The sequence below is a fragment of the Mercenaria mercenaria genome, chromosome 2 (genome assembly GCF_021730395.1).
Source record: "Mercenaria mercenaria strain notata chromosome 2, MADL_Memer_1, whole genome shotgun sequence".
In the NCBI taxonomy this organism is placed as follows: Eukaryota; Metazoa; Mollusca; class Bivalvia; order Venerida; family Veneridae; genus Mercenaria; species Mercenaria mercenaria.
Window position 1 is genome coordinate 107,221,254 of NC_069362.1, and position 17,488 is coordinate 107,238,741.

General features: G+C 36.5%; 3 protein-coding genes across 3 annotated transcripts; 1 reads left to right on the plus strand and 2 right to left on the minus strand.

Moving 5' to 3' along the window:
• Positions 1–3,688: 3,688 nt before the first annotated feature.
• On the minus strand, positions 3,689–6,651 carry LOC123564840 (uncharacterized). The gene is made up of 2 exons (XM_045358700.2): positions 6,510–6,651; positions 3,689–6,334 (listed from the first exon to the last, which is right to left on the minus strand). Exons 1-2 carry the CDS (start codon positions 6,524–6,526, stop codon positions 5,191–5,193), a joined length of 1,161 nt encoding a protein of 386 aa, XP_045214635.2. The 5' UTR covers positions 6,527–6,651; the 3' UTR covers positions 3,689–5,190.
• Positions 6,652–10,609: 3,958 nt separating this feature from the next.
• LOC123564841 (ADP-ribosylhydrolase ARH1-like) lies at positions 10,610–12,902 on the minus strand. Its single transcript, XM_045358701.2, has one exon. The coding sequence runs from the start codon at positions 12,839–12,841 to the stop codon at positions 11,669–11,671; it is 1,173 nt and encodes a 390-aa protein (XP_045214636.2). The 5' UTR covers positions 12,842–12,902; the 3' UTR covers positions 10,610–11,668.
• A 977-nt stretch (positions 12,903–13,879) lies between these two features.
• On the plus strand, positions 13,880–16,608 carry LOC123564842 (uncharacterized). Its single transcript, XM_053537466.1, has 2 exons — positions 13,880–14,082; positions 15,010–16,608. The coding sequence occupies exons 1-2, from the start codon at positions 14,057–14,059 to the stop codon at positions 16,169–16,171; spliced, it is 1,188 nt and encodes a 395-aa protein (XP_053393441.1). The 5' UTR covers positions 13,880–14,056; the 3' UTR covers positions 16,172–16,608.
• The last annotated feature ends 880 nt before the right edge of the window (positions 16,609–17,488 follow it).

Sequence of the window (17,488 nt, forward strand, 5' to 3'; positions counted from 1 at the left end):
AAAATAAAGAGGGACACTAAATAAAAATAACTCATAGTAAAGGGGGATGAGATGCCAATCAAGGGAGCGCAATTGGAAGGGGAAAGGATGGGGGCGATTGGGGAGTGAGGAGAAGGAGGAAACGCTAACAACAAACAAGACAACATACGCAACACTAAATACAAGACAGACAGAAAACCAGTTGAAAACAGGAGCACCGCCTTGGAACGGTCAGTCACCTATATAACGGAAACTGGGGGGTTTAAATGCGTTTTGGGCATGCCAACCTCGCACTTACCCTATTTTCAACAAGTTAGATGACACAATGTAAATAAAATCCCCGCTGAGAAAGGCTCTAATAATAGCGAAAAAATACCAGATCATAAATGTACATAGTATTCCGGGTGTGTAAGTCCAAGTTTTAAAAGTGTTTTTAAGTTAGTATTATATTTTTCTAACAGTTCGGACGATCTGTAGTAAACTTTACTGAAAGCTTTATTAACACTAATCTTATCTGTTTGACGGACGGACGGACAGACATACAAAAAAGGCAAGAGTAGATTTTCTGGAGGCATAGAGCACCACAAACACAGCCACAGAGTCATGCATCGCAATAACGGCAAAAGCCAACTCTATATCGTCCACAGAAAGTGGCACAATGAGCCAGTCCTTACCACCTTTGTTTGCAAGTTTATATTACTGCACATAATATTATATATAGAGATAATATTGTACCAGATTTATATATCGCCCTTTTCATGATAAACACGTTCAAATGCGCTTTACATAGCGCATAATATAACAAAATTATGTTGGTACTGTCCCATTGAAATACTGATCGTCCTAGGTGTTTACAGTCCTCTTCGTCTTCATTTGCAAATAACTAATCGCCGAAAGTGTCACGTGACTTGTGTTTTAGAAACATGTCACGGATTATTTTCCGTAAAAGTCGGCAAAGTTCAGAGAGGACGTATTCTCTTTTACCGCCTTGCGCACTTGTGTATTGTAACTGGCACATGGCTTATTTGAATGGTAGTAAGTCTATAAACATGTAAGAAATCTTATAACGCAACAAGGTTTGAAATATTAATAAAGAAAATTATGATGTTCCATGTGGGATGTTGTATATGAAATATGAATATATGCGTCCTTAGTCTCCATTTAACTAAAACATATCACTTCCCTAAGATTCGTCCTGCAAATATTTAAGACCTGACCAGAGGGCAAACCCGCAATCGATGGATTGGCATCATTTTGCATATGAGCAATATTACCACGTGTGCCCAAATTTCTCTTACATGTTACTTACTTTATGAACTTTCAAACTGGCACTGCCAGTGAAATATAAACCTTTCGCATTTTAGCAGCCGAAGTTTTAGATCAGAGGTTAATGACTTCTGGAGACAAAATATGACGGACAGACAGTCAGACAGACAGTCAGACAGACAGTCAGACAAACAGAGGCACGCGCCGTCACATGATAGGTAATACGTCCGTTTTTCCCAAACCAGGAGTATAAAAACACAAAGGTCTGATCAAGCTTATGTGCTGCTACGCTGACGTTTCTATGATACTTCATAAAAAGTATCAGAACTTTTATGTCTTTACAGAGACACTTTCAAAATGACTATCCCCAGGATCCACCCTTTTCAGAAATTTCAAACTGCATTTTCTTTTCAATAATAATCCAACTTCAAAATTTCTTTCAGTGTAGTATTGTATGTACAGACCTTTCTAACTTAGGCATTTCATTTTCTTAATGAAAACACGGTTAAAATTGCAGTTCTTCTCGTTAGATGTTAATTATTTCTATAATAAAACAGAGAAAAGTGGAAACTTCACAGGTCGCTCAACACGACAAAAACGAAAATGTTGCAGGCTTGGTTTGATTGAGCCTGTTCATGGAGTAGTGGAAATGCAGGCTACCGTCAAGCCACATTATATACAGATTCTGAGATTTATTTGTTATTTAAAATGTATCAGTAAAATACAAATTGTACAAAACATAAACAATTACAATTGCAGTTATAAATACATATAAATACACGACCTTTTCACAGTCAATGTCTTGTCTAGTCATTATCTGTGTTCTTGTTTTTAATTCAAATTTTGAGATTTTAGTATGCCGTTAGCTTTGAATAAACAGACTTAGCCACTAATTACCAAGACAAGTTAATTTGAATGCATGTGAATATGCAAGTAACAGCATGGCATTGTACAAAATAAGAATAAAAACTACGTTTTTTATCTGAAAGGACTGGCAAAGAAAAGATCCAAATATCTTGCTATATTTCCATAAAACTACCGTCAATAGTTTACCTCATCAGAAACACGTGCCGAACGCAAGGCCCAGGTTTCGAAGTCCAGGATCAAGATCACAGTTAAAGGTCAAATATCAGTTAGCTTGAATCTGGGCCCACTCCATATCTTCTGGACCACTTGAACTTATTTCATAAAAAATAGCATTATTGTAATTCTTACAACCTGGCTCATTTGGTCAAATGTCAATGTCACACATAGAGGTTAAACTTCAAATAGCTTAAATATCTGTCCAATCCACATCTTCTTTACCGTCATAATGACAACGTTTTACTTTTACTGCCTCAATTCGGCGCCTTTGAGTATTAATTACGGTCACTGATAGCTATAATTATAATTAAGATGAAGTTAAAGAGTTAACTTTGGTGCATTTTATGATGTTGTTGATGATTCTGGTACTCTTTTTATAATATTGTTTTTATTTCTTTAGCAAAGATATTAATCAAAATCTTTGAAATCGAAAACCAAAATGAGGCAATAGGTCATGCGTTAGCAAGTTAACTGAATTCACATTATTAACCTTTAGCCTGCTGTCTGTTCCTCCTTTATACATATCTACGTCTATTTCATCATTTTCATCTGACGATAGGTTGTTCCAAATTCGGGGGATATTTTGTCCCAGAACAGCAAAAGCATTTGGTACATGACAACATTATGGTCCGAGAGCTAAATCATCTCCTGCTGGCATGTAGTTTGTACCCGTTTGTCTTCGCATAGCCATGCTGATGTAAAGGTAATTCGACTCGATGTATACGCCTTTACAGTCATATTGTAGAAATCTTCTTTCGTGGTTGCACCCTTAATCATATTAGCATATGCATAGCATCACACACTTGCTTTTTAACTTCTTCAGATCTCGTGTTTTGCTATTTATGTCTTTCCATATATCGTTTAAAATTTCTAAACCCGTTTTATTTACATGATTCAGCTTTTATAGCAAACAGAGAAATGTTATATTTACATGGGCAAAGGGCAAAATAATGTTAAAATCAAGGCATTGCACCCGAACCCAACACCTTCCGTAAAAATTCCCTGTCTTGCGCATGAAGGGACATCTGACTTTTTGCAAATGCTACATTCCTTTTTGCAAGTCCCATCAGACAGAGTCAAGAGATGATCTAACAGTAGAATCGCTCATTTTCATATAGGGATTGGACCTATTTAGTCCGACTAGCCGATTGTTCAAACCAGTTTCGACAGGTCGGTACTGCGATGGGATTTTTAAAAACAAAACAAAACAAACGAAAACTACTTAAATTTTCAAATGTTATGGAGGTCTTTACTTTACTTTGTATAGCTGAGAGGCATTCTCTCCGGATGTTAGAGGGTAGTATGCCAACAACCTTTTGGTAAATGTGATGTTGCACTAATTAAACGGAGGGAAAAACGCTTGCACAGAAGGATGCATTTATTTCAGTTTGCAATAATCAATTGGATAACAGATATTTTAAATTATTTCTTTAGTAATGTGCAATGTCTAAGTATCATATATAGTAGAATTAAACAAAATGAAGTAGCTTACTTTACATACGCTCTTAGATAAGTCTTTAGGAACTGAATTGGTCATTGCAATTAGAAATAATAGTGTATTCGCATACAGTTCCTTGAATATCAACAGAATGCATGTTTATCAAATTATATGCGTGAATGTATGAGGAAACCATTCCACAATGCGAGCTCATCACATTTTATGCAGAATACATACACATAATTTATGCCATTAAAATATATACAAACAACACAACTATAAATATCAGTAACATCAGGGTCATTACGACCCTAGATCGCTCACATGACTAATATTTTCCTTTCCTTTGACTAGGTGGCCTAGTGAACTACTTTCTGAGCCCACATGAACCAGTTTCGAACACGACCTAGAAATCATCAAGTCAAACATTCTGATCAAGTTTTATATAGACTGGGTCACAACTTTGACCGGCCTCTGAAGTGTTAACAAGGCAAACGTTGGCGGACGACGGAGGACAAACGACCGAAGATGCCAGACAATGCCCGATCACAATAGCTTACAAAAATATTCTGACCAGTTCTCATGAGTTTAAAACTTAAAATATGGCCTCTAGAGTGTTAATAAGATTTTCCATAAATGTGGCCTCTAGAGTGTTAATACACTTTTCCGTTGATTTGATCAGGTAACCTAGTTTTTGACCCCACATGATCAAGATATATCTTGACTAAAGGTCATCAAGACACACATTTTGACCAAGTCTCATGACGATAGGGTCACATATGTGGCCTCTAGAGTGTTAACAACCTTTTCCTTTGATTTGACCTGGTAACCTAGTCTTACCCCATATAACCTATATTCTAACTTGACCTAAAAGTCATCAAGACAAACATTCTGACCAATTCTCACGAGCTTCAAACTTGAACTGTGGACTCTAGGGTGTTAACAAGATTTCCCTTTGATCTTGCCTACTGACCTAGTTTTGGCCTACATAACCCAGTTTCAAACTTGACCTAGAGATCATCAAAACAAACATCCTTACCAAGTTTCATAAAGATTGGGTCACAACTTTGGCCTACTGAGTGTTAACAATGCAAATCTGGACGGATGACTGACGACACACGATGGACGATGCTCGACGGACGACGACGGACGCCCGGACAATGATCGGTCACAATAGCTCACCATGAGCACCTCGTGCTCAGGTGATGTAAACACTGATCTTCAAAAGCCATGTACATTCAGAATACGCCCTTAAATATGTAAAATAAAAAAGCAAGAGGTAAATAATAATGCGGTAAAACACCATGCTGCAATAATCTTGTGTCAAAAATACAATTTAAAATAACGTGAATAATCTCATTTGAAAACAAAATCAGTAGCATCGATAGTCACTATCTTAAACAGGTCAGTAATGGCACATTTTTCTATTGTGCAAGTAGAGTAAGTTTGACTTGGAAGTTTTCCTGGCAAAATTTAGCTGAGCTTGTGACTCGAAACTTTGCTCCTGCCGGGTATGTTCTTTCATTCTCGTTATGCGAGGCATACTTCTCAATATTTTTCGGTTGCCAATCACATTTTGCGCTGTTGTCTATAATAAACAAAACAATGTTGTCGCCAGGCACAGCTTCGACTGTCGGAAAGCTCTGAGCATTCACTTCGTCTTTTGTAGAGGAAACAACAGACTGCCAATAGAATTCTGTCCCTTCTTTATACATATCTACGTCCTCTTTTATCATTTTCATCTGACGGTAGGTTGTTCCGCTTTCGGGGGAAATTTTGTCCCAGAACAGCAAAAGCATTTGGTACATGACAGCATATGGTCCGAGAGCTAAATCATCTCCAGTTGGCATATAATTAGTGCTCGTTTGTCTTCGCATTGCCATGCTGATGTAGTTATAGAGGTAATTCGTCTCAATTGTGTACGCCTTCACAATCATCTTGTAGAAATCTTCTTTCGTGGTTGTACCCTTAATCATATTAGCATTTGCGGTTGACACGATATGCATAGCATCACAAACTTGCTTTTTGACCTCTTCAAATCTCGTGTTGTTGCTAGATATGTCCTTCCAAATATCATTTAAAATTTCTTGACCCGTTTTGTACGGGCTTATGTACCCTGGATGAAAAGTAGACTTGTATGCGGCAATCGTGTTGCTGAGCAGCCCTAAGTAGGGTTGCTTCTGAAATGTGGGCAGTTTTTGTCCCAATATATTGTTTCTATGTGCTGAAAGTATTCTATCCATGTCTGGGTATTTGTATGCTCTTGCTATTTCGAGAGCGCACATTCCACTCGTGTCGCCACATTCAGATTTGCATCTTTTCGCGCGCATATCAGAATCACAAGCTTTAAATCGGAGTAGTTTTTTCAAAATATTTACATCGTTCCAGAAGACTGCTTGATGTAACACTCCCCAACGACGACTGTCAGGAATACAGTTCAACAGATGAGCTTTCTTCGGGTAATTTGGTTCACCAATGATTTCCCAAACCCTTTGAAAGTTTCCATTTTTCGCTGATAAAACGAGTTCGTTGATAAGCTTTGACTCATTTTCGATATCTCTGAATGAACTGAAAGAAAAGTAATTGAATTAGAAATCAATTACATTACACAATTACAGTTTCATATTATTTGCAGAAAAGTTGTTAACGTGATGAGAACATTTAAAAGATTTACAATAATGTACTATACAATTCATGTTAGTGAGTAGATAAGTAAGGAAAAAAAAGAAGAACATAATGTTACCTGTCAGAGGCACCCATCGCGCAATCCTGAAATGAAATGATGCTACTTTCATTTCAGTGCGTTTTATATGCATCTCAATGTAAGTCGGTCATTGGAAAACCAGTCGTGAATTTACGGAAAATCCGCAACAAAATGGAAAAGTTTATTCATACAGGTAATGTCTATTTATACCTGGACTGAGATAAAATATGAAAATTTACTTCCTTATTTACAATATTGTACTATTTATATTGGTATATCTTGGATATTCTTTATTATGGTTTTGCTTAAATCTGTAAATTTAGTACCATTTTATGATGTTTTGTTTAAACGTGTGAATTTAGTACCGTTTATAAAAAAACGATCTTTATCTGATAAAATTATTTGCTGCTTTGCTTGTACACAGGCTATAATATGTAGTTGTCACCGTATTGTATGTATAGGATATAAGCCTCAAACGATCCAATATATAAAATTCTGGACTGTCCGAAGCGCGTCAGCACAATTTTTAAAACTGGAAACGTGAACAATATTGGGAAAATTGTTGCTCTATGAAGTTGTCGTTTAGGGAGTAAAACTACGCCGACGCATGCAAAAAAATGTATAATGTTATTTTTAAAATTTTGCGATTTTGTCCATATTTATTAGGCATATATACATAAAACTTAGTTTTGATATTAATTTTCCTTTTTTATTACCAGTACTGTCTTATAATATTGGACTGCTTTCATTTGGTTACAGTATTTTTGTATGGAATTCACTATCGTAAATATTGGACTACACGAGTACATTGATTCTGTTTATAAATCGTTTTTCTCGTGCAGTCCAATATTGAATACACAGTCCAATATTAAAATAATATTGGACTCCACGTGGAAAATACTGTACTGAGTCCCATTGAAAGCAGTCCAATATTTAAATTACAGTACTGCGAGTACAAAGGAGTGACGTCATGATAATGTTTTAAATAATACGAGGGTCGTTCACAAACTAAAATGTCTTAAATGTATATCATTTTTAAACAATGTTTTGTGCTACATATGCCCTAAGCCTGAAATTGTTATTATGCATTATGTTTGTGCAATGTAAGGGTACGCATTACATATTCATACTGCAAATAATTTAATTATGCTTTAAAATCTAAAGAAAATATTACTAAACAACTTCTATGATTAAAAGTTAATGTATCACCTAAATAATAAGAATAGTCATTTTTCAATAAAATATAAACTCGGTTTACGTAAAAATACATTAATGAGCCGCACCATGAGAAAACCAACATAGAGCATTTGCGACCACCATGGATCCAGACAAGCCTGCGCATCTGCGCAGTCTGGTCAGGATCCATGCTGTTCGCTTTCAAAGCCTGTTGCAATTAGAGAAACCATTAGCAAACACCATGGATCCTTACCAGACTGCGCGGGTGCGCAGGCTGGTCTTGATCCATGCTGGTCGCAAATGCACTATACTGGTTTTCTCATGGTGCGGCTCATTTATAGATATTAGATTTTTTGTTGTTAATCTCTCTGGAAATCATAAAGCAATATTATTTATAGGTGTATTATGCATTATCAATACTGATGGAAGATTAAGATATCTTTAAGGACAGGTCAGCTAAAACTTTATTTCTACAATTCTCAGTGTTTCCCAAGTTTTTGTATCGTAATGGTCATGTATAATTGCCCCAGAAAAATGTTTGCTCTAACGCTGAATGACAGATATTGACGCTAAATTTTAAAAAATTTACAGAGTTGAAGTGATTTCCTACCGAAGAAAATGTTACGTTTTGCAGTTATTGATGAGTTTACATTTAAGACGTCAAAAGGTCGATTGGACCACTAGCGCGTTGCTATGGTAACTTAATACCGTCTAGTGTTGTACAGTGTAATGTCATTCTATTTTGATAATTACAGTTGCTAGTTGACATGTTTCTGGTTATAACGGCATCAGTTACATTAAATTACACATAAAAGGGTCAAAGTGGTAATGTGCGGATTTATTGAATATCCCTCGTGCATTTGGTAGTTTAAAGTGTACCTTCTTGCGTACTATAAAGCTATTCTAGATCTAAATTTTATAACTGAAAATAGAATCAGTTACTACATATAGTTTATGTAAACATAAAATTTACATGTTTATGTTTATTAGCAGGACTATGCATTAGGTTTGAAATAATACACATTTAAAACATGTATAGCTAAATAGTGTTTGCTCAATAGGGAGACCGCAGATCTACGGGTCGCGAGTCGTGAGTTCGATACCCGGGCGAGGCGCATGTTCTCCGTGACGATTTGATAAAAGACATCGTGTCTGAAGTAATTCGTCCTCCACCGCTGATTCAGGCAGCGGAGTTAGCAGTTACTTGCGGAGGACACTTGTATTGCCTGCCGTTACACTACTGAAATACTGTTGAAAAACGGCGCTAAACCTAAAACAAACAAATTAACAAACACAATATGAATGTGTACTGCCTTAAAAAATGAAAGTTTTTTTCATAATCTACTTTATCTGCATAACATTCAATTATTAATTTAGCTCTTTATAAACAATTGATTTACATACTTAATTGAATCAAGTAAATCTAGTGAGGATTTCCTTTATTTAAGGTAAATATCTGAAGATGAAATACTTCAGTTAAACATGGGCATTGGGTAACTTTTTGCTGACCAACGTTATTTCATATCCAGATGGTAGCATTCCTTATATTTTGCTGAATACTGATATAGAAATAGATCTACGGAAGCCTGTATGGGGCACCCTGATGACGGGATGATGTCGTCTCTTTCGAGATGCACATCACAACAAGCCGTCGAAATTATGACAAAAAAAATTCTATACACCACGAACAATATGTCAACATATCGAGTTATTAATTCTCGACAAAATAACATGTTATATATGTCGACTTCAAGTAACATGCATGCCGACATACTTCATGTCGACATACAGTATACAACGCTACAGGTTGTCAAAATGCATGACAACAAACCTATGTAGATATGTCAACTTGTCGTGTTATTAATGCAATTTTACAACATAATTATGCCGACAAAATAATATGTTGTATATGTCGACTTTTAGTAACATTCCTGCCAACATACATCAAGTTCACATATACAACACATCATTTTGTCGGTATAATAACGTTGTAGAGTTGCTTAAATAACACAAGTTGACATATCTACAGAGGTTGCTTGTCATGCTTTTTGACAACTTGTTTCGTTGTATACCGTATGTCGGCATGAAGTATGTCGGCAGGCATGTTACTTCAAGTTGACATATATAAAATGTTATTTTGTCGGGATTCAATAACTCGACACGTTGACATATCTTAAGACAACATGATGTGGTGTATAGAGGTTTTTCGGCACATTTTTGACGACTTGTTGTGTTGTGCAACTCAACATAGACGACATCATCCCATCATCAGGGTGCCCCATACAAGACAACAACACGACAAGTTGACATATCTACATAGGTTTGTTGTCATGCTTTTTGACAACCTGTTGCGTTGTATACTGTATGTCGACATGAAGTATGTCGGCATGCATGTTACTTGAAGTCGACATATATAACATGTTATTTTGTCGGGATTTAATAACTCGATATGTTGACATATTGTTCGTGGTGTATAGAGTTTTTTTGTCATAATTTCGACGGCTTGTTGTGATGTGCATCTCGAAAGAGACGACATCATCCCGTTATCAGGGTGCCCCATACAGGCTTCCGTACTTTTGTGACCGATATTTGGTAAATATTTTATTAGCAAAGAATAAGTAAACTTATGGGAAAACGAGGCCTTTTCTCCTATTCGGACTGAATTCGCTAACCCAATTAGATGTTTTCCTTTCGGTTTCGTTTTCAGTGTGTATGTTAAATGGCCCACTGACCGATTTCTCGTCGATTTCGTTGTACGTGCAGATGTAAATGGCCAGAACTTTCGATTTCTATTTCAATGATTTCAATGAGTTTACAGAAATATACAGTAAAACGTTCTAGACAATGAAGTGGAATAATTAAAAATTCTTTTATCACGTTTTAACAGAAGAAGATCTTCATGATTAGTTTAGAGAGAAATTGGTGATTCTTTCAAAATAAAGAAGGCAATCAAGCAAATACAAAGACTTTGTTTATTTGGGAAGTAATAGAAAGTGAAACCTCTGGCCTCCTGTAGCAGATAGTATGGTCTCCGTGATCCCAAACGGCCAGAAATAGCCAATGTTCTAGTACATTGACGAATGCTGAATCGTAATAAAAGTTCAAATAGCCTTTGTATAAAATCGGGTATTTTATAACATTAGTTAACGGTCCTAGTCTTGTTAAAGTAGTTTTATCATTATCAACATTGATAAGCCAATTAACGTTCTATTATTTTATTCAATATCTGATTGTACACACACGTAGAAAGTTGAGTTCACACGAACTCACAGTGAGCAAAATACAATGAAAGACACTTTCATTATGTATACAATGTATTGTGTACTAATAAACTTTGATAATGTGGCAGTTGACCCCAATACAATTGACACCGTTTATTTTCCAATACAGGTAAATCCAACGATTGCTTTACAATAGATCTGTGACGGATTATCTTTGAACACCCCTGGACTTATTGGACTCAACTGCCACATTATCAAAGCTTATTAGTAGGCTCCTAATTGTATTGTTCAATACTTAAAAATATTTGGCCAGTCATACCGGTAAAATATATGTGTTACTCTAATCAAAACTCAAATATTTCATAAGGTCTCTCTTATAGCTTAGAAATAAATCGTGATGTCTGGCAGACCGAATACTATAGGCCTACAAGTCGTTTTAAATGTTTTAATTTTATGTGATTTTATCTTTGTTTACGTCACTTCCTTTGTCATGTTTATTTTGAACCCTGACGAAGGCTAATGTAGCCGAAACCTTAGTGAAAAATAAAGTGACTTGTTTAAAAAGGCTTTTGTAGTTTTGACTACTTTTAATACTTATATTCTAAAGTATACTGAAGAATACACTGATATTAACACGTAATTGATGTACGCTGCAGGTTCTTATTATTTTAAACAATAAATATTATGAATACAGTAAGATGAATGATGATTTTCCAAAAAAAAAGCAAAAGGTACACTTTTTAAGCATTTGATATGTCATAAAACTCAATTGATCAAGTTGACTGTTCTTTTGTAAACATATCACTTTGTCATTGCAAGATCATAAAGTTCATCTGCCACTTTTTCTATTCTCTCCCGATACTCGACGTGCTTGTAGTTACACTTTGGAACATTATCAAGACCATACAACACTCCGAAAAGGCAACCCGCGATTGCACCAGTACTGTCACTGTCACCTCCATGGAACATTGCTCGATCACACAGCTCACTCCAGTCCCCACTGCATGCAAGTATGGCGTCATACGCAATCATTGGGGCGTCATGGCCACTCGCACCTCCCCAGTTGTCGTAACTCATCATGGTGTAAAACTGATCACGTTTCATCACTTTATCGAAGTCTGCTGGAAAGCTGGGCTCGTTTTTCCCGTCTAGAATGTTTCTAAGTCTCAAGTAGCCTTTCCATTTATTTTCAAAGTAGCCCCAGCTTTTTATATTTTCGTCAACATATATGCCTTTACATGACATAACGTAAGTCTTAGCAAGCTCAAGACACTCCAACAGCCCAGCACCCCACTCGCGAACAGGCTTCTTCCGAACTGCGTATGAAGTAAAAAGAGCAGATGCAAGTGATCCCAGATACCCAGTAGGATGATGATGGGTCATTCTCCCGGACTCTACACTAACTTCTATCAGATCCTCGATGTCAGCGAATCTTGGATACCTCAACCCAATGCACATAGATCGCATCGCAGCACCACAACCACCACCTTTCGGATTAAACGGAATGCGATAACCACCTTCTTCAAGTGGTCTTAGTTTCTCTACCATTTCCTCGCATGTTACACCGGGTGCCCGATCTTCCATATCATTCATGCATATTTTGTATTCCTCCGCAAGAAGGGAATAAAGATTACCTTTAGTCAGACAGTTTTTGTTTCTAATAAGTGCGTCGGCGGTAGCTAGATGCATCACCGTGTCGTCACTAACAATCCATTCAGGTAAACATACATGTATGTTCTTAACACCTCCGAGCTCTTTTAGTTCTTGGTGAATTCTTTCCCCTGACTGGCAAAATTCCCATTTTCCGTTCTTGTAACCGAGGGCGTCTCCAACAGAACTAAGCAGCATTCCAGCAACATATTGTTCACGTCCCGTTTGAACTGACCAATATTTTCTTACAGTTTTGTTGCTTTTCGCCTGTTCCATGATTTTTTCTACTTTACTCCTAAATAAAAAGTGTCCCTTTCTCAACATTTGCTATGAATCGTACAGAATGAAAATAAATCCCCATCAGCGACGCGTAAAGAGAAAGTAGAATTCATTACGGAAACCCGGGATGATTATTGGAAAAGTACGCTGGTTTTTTCTAATATGACTCTTAGGATTTTGTAGGGAAATTTCATTTTCCCTGTGCAGTTTATATTGGGAAACCAAATATATCACAAATATTGCTTGGCCTTAAGAAATAACACCTTTAACCCCTTATACACTAGCTGTTGCAGTATTGGTTCAGTTATTTTCGGTTTGGTAAGCGAGATGAATACAAAGAGAAAAGTTGAAACTTCACAGGACATTACAAGACATTACTAGCTATTCTCCTTGGAAATATCAATGTCTATTGTTCTGAACTTCATGAAAAATCAATACTCAATGAAAAAATATATCTTATATGTCTTCTCTTAAAATTAGATTCTGTGTTCAGGCCTCGCTGCGATCATCAAATTTATAAAATATGCTGGGTGTTTATTAATGTTCATTGAGGTGTGCCAAACCGGTGTAAACTGTTTTACTCTGTTTCTCTTTTTTACAATTTACTTGTGTAAAGTCATCAAGTAATATCAAATACCAAGTGTAGTGCACAATAATAATGCAGTTTATGACAAAACAGTTTTAACATGGTAAATTGTTGCGTTATGGGCCAAAGTTCAATTTACTACAAATACGTATGTCTATAGGAATTACCATTTTTAACACGAGTTTTGTTGTATGCCAAGAAGTAAAGATAATTTACTTTTAATGTTCTATCGTCTACAGTTTATATAAATTTACAGTTTTATTACATTTTCTAAAACATGATAGTAACGTAAAAATATAGAATTTACAGAATAATTTTGTTAATTCCCGCAATTCTTTTTTGTTTGGTCAATGGAAATAAATTTTACTTTATTTTATAATAAACGGGTATGTGATTTTCATCTACCGCAGCACTGTTTTTAACACGTATGACAGTTTATTTTACCACGATTGAATGCTTTTTCCACTTATTTTCAAATAATCATGAAACCCAGTTTCTATTTTTCATATGAAATATGTTGCATTACATCTGTTTTACGCAATCGGAAAATCCCAATTTCATTGGAAAACCGCGCAAAATATTTTGTTTATCAAACAGAAAGTGAAACTAAAATCAAAAGTGCTGCGCTTCCTTTCAGTAACATTTCACCTTAAAGATTGTAGTGCTTTAAAAAAATGGCTAGCTACGCTGTACCAGGGAGGTATGTTTTTCTTTTCTTTCCTTTTTAAACTTTAAATTGTATATACTTACGCCTAGAAAGATTCTTTGATTTTTAATATCTTTTCTACAAAAAGTACAGTGCTTAAGTGTATCGCGGATTTTAGGGTAGATCTATGCAGTTTTGTATAGTAGTCGCAACTTGACCGCGATGGTTGTACTTCGGCTGATTATTCATATCGGTTATTTCATTGTAGAAATAAAGAGTGATTAGGGTAGCCATGTATATTTATATGAAATAAGTTTGTTTACAGTGCAGTATCAAAGTATGCATACTTACATTTGATCCGTTAAAACTTTCCAGTACACTAATTTATAATTACACAAATTCATATTTCCACTTTCTCATGCGGCTCGTGTTTTACGTACACTCCTTTTCAATAATAGGTTTGCCTCATTATGTATTATAATACAAAGGTCAACCATCGGGGTCAAGTTGCGTCCACTATATTAAGACTTAAAATCTTCATATCATTCTTTTACTGGCTCGACAGACATTCTGACATACATTTTAAACGATAGTTTGTTATTTTAAAGTACAGACTAAATCCGTGTGTGGCCCGCCCGCTTAGCTCAGTAGGTAGAACGTTGGTCTACAGATCGCGGGGTCGTGAGTTCGATCCTCTGGCGGGGCGTATGTTCTCCGTGACTATTTGATAAGCGACAATGTGTCTGAAATCATTAGTCCTCCACCTCTGATAATTCATGTGGGGAAGTTGGCAGTTACTTGCGGAGAACAGGTTTGTACTGGTACAGAATCCACGGACACTGGTTAAGTTAACTGCCCGCAAATACATGTCTGAAATACTGTTGTCAGTATGTCGGCGTTGCGTCAACGCAAAGTCGTTGCCGTGTATCATTAAAGAGATATGTATATATGTCAGATATTCTATGTTTCATTTACCTTTAGACGACCGGAAACAAACACCATTGAAGAGGATGCAAGGTTGGCTGATGTGTTGGTGTCTTCGGCGAAGGCTGGTCAGTGGGAGAATGTTTGGAATATCCTCGGGAACCCAGAAAACCCACGAAGGGATAGGCTATTCAACGTAATTCCTGAAAATCGGCGCTGGGGGATTCTACATCAAGCAGTTTATTGGAATAATACACACGTGCTGCAGAAGCTTTTGAGATATCCTGTATGCGATAAAGATATACGTGCTAAACAGTGTATGTCTGAGTGCGGAAAAACGGATCGGATGAATGCTGAAGAAGTAGCCGCAGCTTACGGTCATACTGCCATGACCAATGTTCTTTCGAGGCACAGAAACTCGATCGAGGATCAGAGTGCACCAACGTTTCAATCTGTGGACAATTATACACAGGGTGAAGGTCTTGGTTTGTTGACCGTCACTCTTGCTGCATACAAGAGCGCTTTTCATCCAAATCCAATAAATCCAAACAAGTCTGTCATTACTATTCTTGGAGATATTTTCAGTGACATCAGTCAGTCTGAACGGAGATGGAAAGAAGTCAGAGATAAGGTGTGCGACTCCGTTTATGTTGTATGCGAAGAAAACTACAACAAGATCAAGAAAAGTCGGAATCGTCAAGAATTCTTTCAGGCGATTATCAATACGTACACAATGGAGGAAAACTATATGTACACATATTTGAATATGGCCTTCCGTAGACAGAGGGAGACGGCGTATAAACCAACTGGTAATGATCTCTCGCTTGGTCCATATGCAGTCATGTACCAGATGTTGTTGTTGTTCTGGCCAGAGTTACAAAGAGAAAGTCGAACAACCTACAGGAAAATGTTACTGACGAAAGCGGACGCCGACCAATATCTCGTTGGCAAACGGTTTGTTTGGCAATCTATCGTTTCCTCTACCACAGCTCTGCAGCACGCTATTCCATTCCCGACGTGCGGACCAGAAGGTGAACAGTCTGTCATTTTCACCATCGATAATAAAGCAAACAGTCAATGGAAGCCAAGAAATATAGAGAAATACGCCATGTATATGGAGCGAGAGAGGACTTACCCGGCTGGTGCCAAGTTTCAAGTTTTAGGGAGGACTACGAAAGGCTCGGACCTACACATCTCTCTAAAACTCCTCCAGAACTGATATTATAATTTGAAATCTGTCAAAGTTTATTCTCAAGACTTAAGTACCTCTCGCAAACTTTATTTTTATGCTCTAATATGTAATAATTTCTTTATTAAGCAACGTTAGTGCAAATTTATACAAGTATGCCTTATATGCATAAACCTGTCTAGTTCATCTTATATATATGAAATCTCATAATATAGTATTTATGTATCATACTATAATATTAGGTTATTTAACATTGTTCTGTATAATACGGAGATATATTTGGACGAGTACCCAGCTGAGAAAAACCATACTGGACGAGCCGCTAGGCGAGTTCAATATGGTTTTCTCAGCTGGGTACGAGTCCAAATATATCTCGTATTGTACAGTACAATGTTAAATAACCTTTTTATTCTATATCTATTTTATTTTACTATAATAATAGTTTAAATTAAAAATGTTTCACTGAATATTGTATTCCTGCCTTTTCTAGTTTTTCCCAGCTTGGTATGAGTGCAAATATATATTATACAGAACAATGTTAGACCTTAAATAACCTTTTCATTCCATATTTATTTCACTTCATACGTAATATACGTAATTCATTGAATGTTGTTTTTTCTGCGTGTCATCATTAAAAAAAAGTATATGGTGCAACCTCCCTACAACAACCATTTGGCGATTTGGGTGGTAATAATACTATGCTAAGATATACGCCCACAAACATTGTCAGCAAGTTTGGTGAAGATCGGATGAAAACTGTTCGACTTAAAAATGCGGACAAGGCTAAATTCCCCGTTTTTCGAGTTATTCAAGGACTATAATAAAAGAGTGCCTGTTACAATTTGGCTGGTTATCGAAATTGGCCGAGATATAATGCCCACAGACATTGTCAGTAAGTTTGGTGAAGATCCGACGAAAACTGAATTATAGAGCAGACATGTTTTGGACGCTGATCGCCCGTCCGTTGCCATTCATAATCTTCTCCATTTTGTTTCTTAACCGTTAAATAAAAACTGCTGAGGTAGCTATTCAGGCAGTCAGGGCTGATACCAATTTCTAGGTTTCGTCCGGAACGGCTTCTTTTAGCGACTTTTCAAATATTCCAACATCTGATGATCCTTTTGTCTGTAGTTTTAAGTTTTTTTTATTATTAACGAACGTTTTGATATCTAAATCAGATAGCTTTGTTATCCCTTGAATCGTTTTTGTGTGTTGTAAACAAAAAAAAAACTCAAATTAAATCCAGATTTCAAGACGCATAATCAAACTCTGTACATACAGTGCCTACTTCATTCGATTTACATTCGGAACATTTTCACGCGTTTCGGGCTTTTAACATGGGACTGT